We start from the raw sequence: 2,921 nt of genomic DNA on the forward strand, positions 1-2,921 counted from the left end.
AACCGAAAGCACTGTATCGAACGGTTCAATATCGATACGAATATCGTTGCACCCCTACTAAAGCATACCTGGATAAGACAAAAACACATAACAAGGAACAGGATCAGTCATGGATTGGCCTTCCCAAGACACAAACATCAACATTATCGAAGCAGTGTGGGATCATCATGACAAAAAATGGAATAAAAGTCAGTCAACAGCCGAAGAAGATACCAGAAATTGACTTTCAAGCTTTCAAGAATTGAGGAAATTGTTAGCAAAGTTTAAAGAAATGAGGTGCAATTCAAAACTCATACAGTTAGACTTGGTCTCTTTAATCAAATTTTTACTTCAACATGAAAACTTTTTGGACTTTTGGTGATGTGAAGCAGGGACTTGAAAAAAACAAACATTAAATGTATAGTTTCAGTTGTGGGGTTTTCTGTATTGCGTCAACATTTTAATGATTACAAAGAAAAAACTGAAACCAAAAGCTGGAAAATAAACCTAAACTCATGTTTAGCCATTTAAGCTCCACCTGTGTCCACTTTGCAGTATGTGACTGGCCTGTATTTGTTGCTGTTGCTTCTTTCACACACTAAACTCAGTACTAGAAGTTGAGCAGCAGGCCATGGCCTCTCCTTTCCTCTGAGATTATGTGTGCGGATTGGTTAGTGCAAGATCAATACAGGTGCTGTTCTGTGCAGGTCTGTTTTTGAGATTATAGACAATTTGTTATTGTTTTCAGAGAGATGTGATAGTGAGCCATATTGTGCTACAGCCAATTCTCTGCCAGTTCATCTCCTGTTCAGTGCTACTCTGCCCTCCAAACAAAACACAGACCCCCTGCCTGGAAACTTCCTGGCTGATAATGAGGTGATAAAGGTTGTGGACCTACAAACAGGGTGAATTCCCTGTTTTCATGTTGCCACCAACAGATACAGGCATGCACACACCTTGTTGATCTTAGCATTGGTTTGACAGTCCTTGGACCTGGTCGTTCTATCATTGTGTGTGAACAGACTTGTTTTTCCTCTGCTGAACGGGAGTGCATATTTTAACTTGTAACAGAACAATGCTGGACCTGAAGGGTTCATTGTTTCTGCCAGGAGGGCCTGGTGGAGGCGGATAAGCCAAAATAACAGTTTGGGAACATTTTGGACTTAAGACAGATGAAATGAAGAAAGAGCATGGATAATGAGCTGGAAAGAATGAAGAAAGCAAAAGCAGGAAAAGTAATTGGAGATCAGAACGCAAAAAAGTGAGTCAGAAAACACTCAGTTTAGCTCTAAGCATGTTCAACTTTGCACTAGTTAACAGTTTTGGAAAGCAGCCATAAGAATTCAAATGTTTTGTGTCTGTCAGCAAAAATATGTTATGTAATATATTACACATATTTTTTGTATCATGAAAAAAGCACCACTAACTAGTAAATTCATAGTTTATTCAAATGTAAAGCACAAAAATACAAACTTTTCCAATGATATAAAACAGCCAAACAGTATATATCCATCTGAGTCAGAAATATTTACACACGATTACATTCAAAAGGTTTTCTCTGTAGTTATTGCAGCCATATGCTGAAGTGGTAATTCTCAGAGTTTTCAGCTCTAATTTCTTCTGATCAGTAATTGTTCACAGATTGCAGCCACAGAAAAAAATAGCTTAATACAATTTATATATAACTTAACGAGGGCTTTTCTACTTCTTAAACGCTGCTTCGTGCTGCTGGTCGCGTTTGTCCAGTGGTCTCAGACGCCCTGCTGTGTGTCACAGCCCAGCACCTCCAGACGCAGAGCGATGTCTTTGATCCAACCCCGTGGGTGGATTCGGATGTAGCGGGCAAACAGCGGAGGCTCAAAAACATTGATGGCTTCTTCGTCAGGGTCGTCGTTTCCTTTGAAGATCTTTGGATGAACAGAGGAAGAAAGAAGAGAAGCGGTAAGTAAACAGTTTGACAGATTCATGCAGAATCGGACACATATCTGCACCTGGTTGTGCATGCCGGCACCCAGAGCATTTTATGCCACTAAAACATCAAAATGCTTTAAATGCCAACACATTTTGGTAACCTCCCTGAAGAAATAAATTAAAGAAGCAGTAACCATGTTAGTCATTGTAGTTTTATGGACTGTTTTATGTAGGTGAAGTCATAGAGGAAGCTGGAGCCCATCCCAGACTGACAGAGGCCTCATTTTACTGCAAAACTAAACACTAAGCCTACCTTTTCTCTCCGGGCTCTCTCGTCTAACACGCTGCTCCAGGAGTGCCCATCAAGACTGCTGGTGACAGAGAACTCCGTCACCATCATTTGGGTCATCAGTGATCGTGCTCCTTGGGTGATGACTCCTGTGATGCGTCTGACTTTCTCCAAGTCAACCTGCAGCCACTCGTGGGGGTTGTTGTTCTGAGGTAAGAGAGATACATGAGGAAACATGGTTAGATATAAAAGAGAGAGAAAAATGATTACCGTAAGTGCAAGTACATTGTGAAATTTAGGAAATTATTATAAATGTCTATGTTCGGAAGAAAAAGGTGGATACATTTAGGAAATACATAAATCTTGAGTCACCCATCATTTTAATCTATTTTTCTTGGAAGATGGGGGAGCTGCTAATTAATTAATTAATTAATTAATTAGCAGCGTCCCCTGGCCTACAAAACACTCTGAAAGTCAGTTAACCTGGCCTGTTTACTTGTTCTGCTTCTTGTTTTGTTTTGAAAGACTCACATGTCTTGTTATTTCAGTTTGTCTTCTTTGGCTGAGACACCAGTCTCTGCATTTAATGAGTCAACAGATTGTTGGCAACTGTGCAACTAAATCTGATCTGCCACTTTGTTGTTGAGCTGAAGTGGTTTCAAAACACTTCCACTTTGCAATAGCACGGATGATGGTGTAATATGCAGAAAAAGAGATTTCACCAAATGACTTAATGTTGGTG

At 40.0% G+C, this 2,921-nt stretch overlaps 1 protein-coding gene across 2 annotated transcripts in view; it reads right to left on the minus strand.

Moving 5' to 3' along the window:
* Positions 1 to 1,402: 1,402 nt before the first annotated feature.
* Positions 1,403 to 2,921, minus strand: part of f8 (coagulation factor VIII, procoagulant component) — a 14,252-nt gene continuing 12,733 nt past the window's right edge. For both annotated transcript variants that reach the window (XM_005723109.2, XM_005723108.1), the window contains exons 26-27: positions 2,204 to 2,386; positions 1,403 to 1,886 (exon numbers count right to left, since the gene is read on the minus strand). In XM_005723109.2, coding sequence (XP_005723166.1) covers positions 1,731 to 1,886; positions 2,204 to 2,386 — 339 coding nt within the window. In that variant the 3' untranslated portion in view covers positions 1,403 to 1,730. The remainder of the gene's footprint in view (positions 1,887 to 2,203; positions 2,387 to 2,921) is intronic.

The sequence above is a fragment of the Pundamilia nyererei genome, unplaced genomic scaffold (assembly GCF_000239375.1).
Source record: "Pundamilia nyererei isolate P.nyererei 1_Seehausen unplaced genomic scaffold, PunNye1.0 scaffold00008, whole genome shotgun sequence".
NCBI lineage: Eukaryota > Metazoa > Chordata > Actinopteri > Cichliformes > Cichlidae > Pundamilia > Pundamilia nyererei.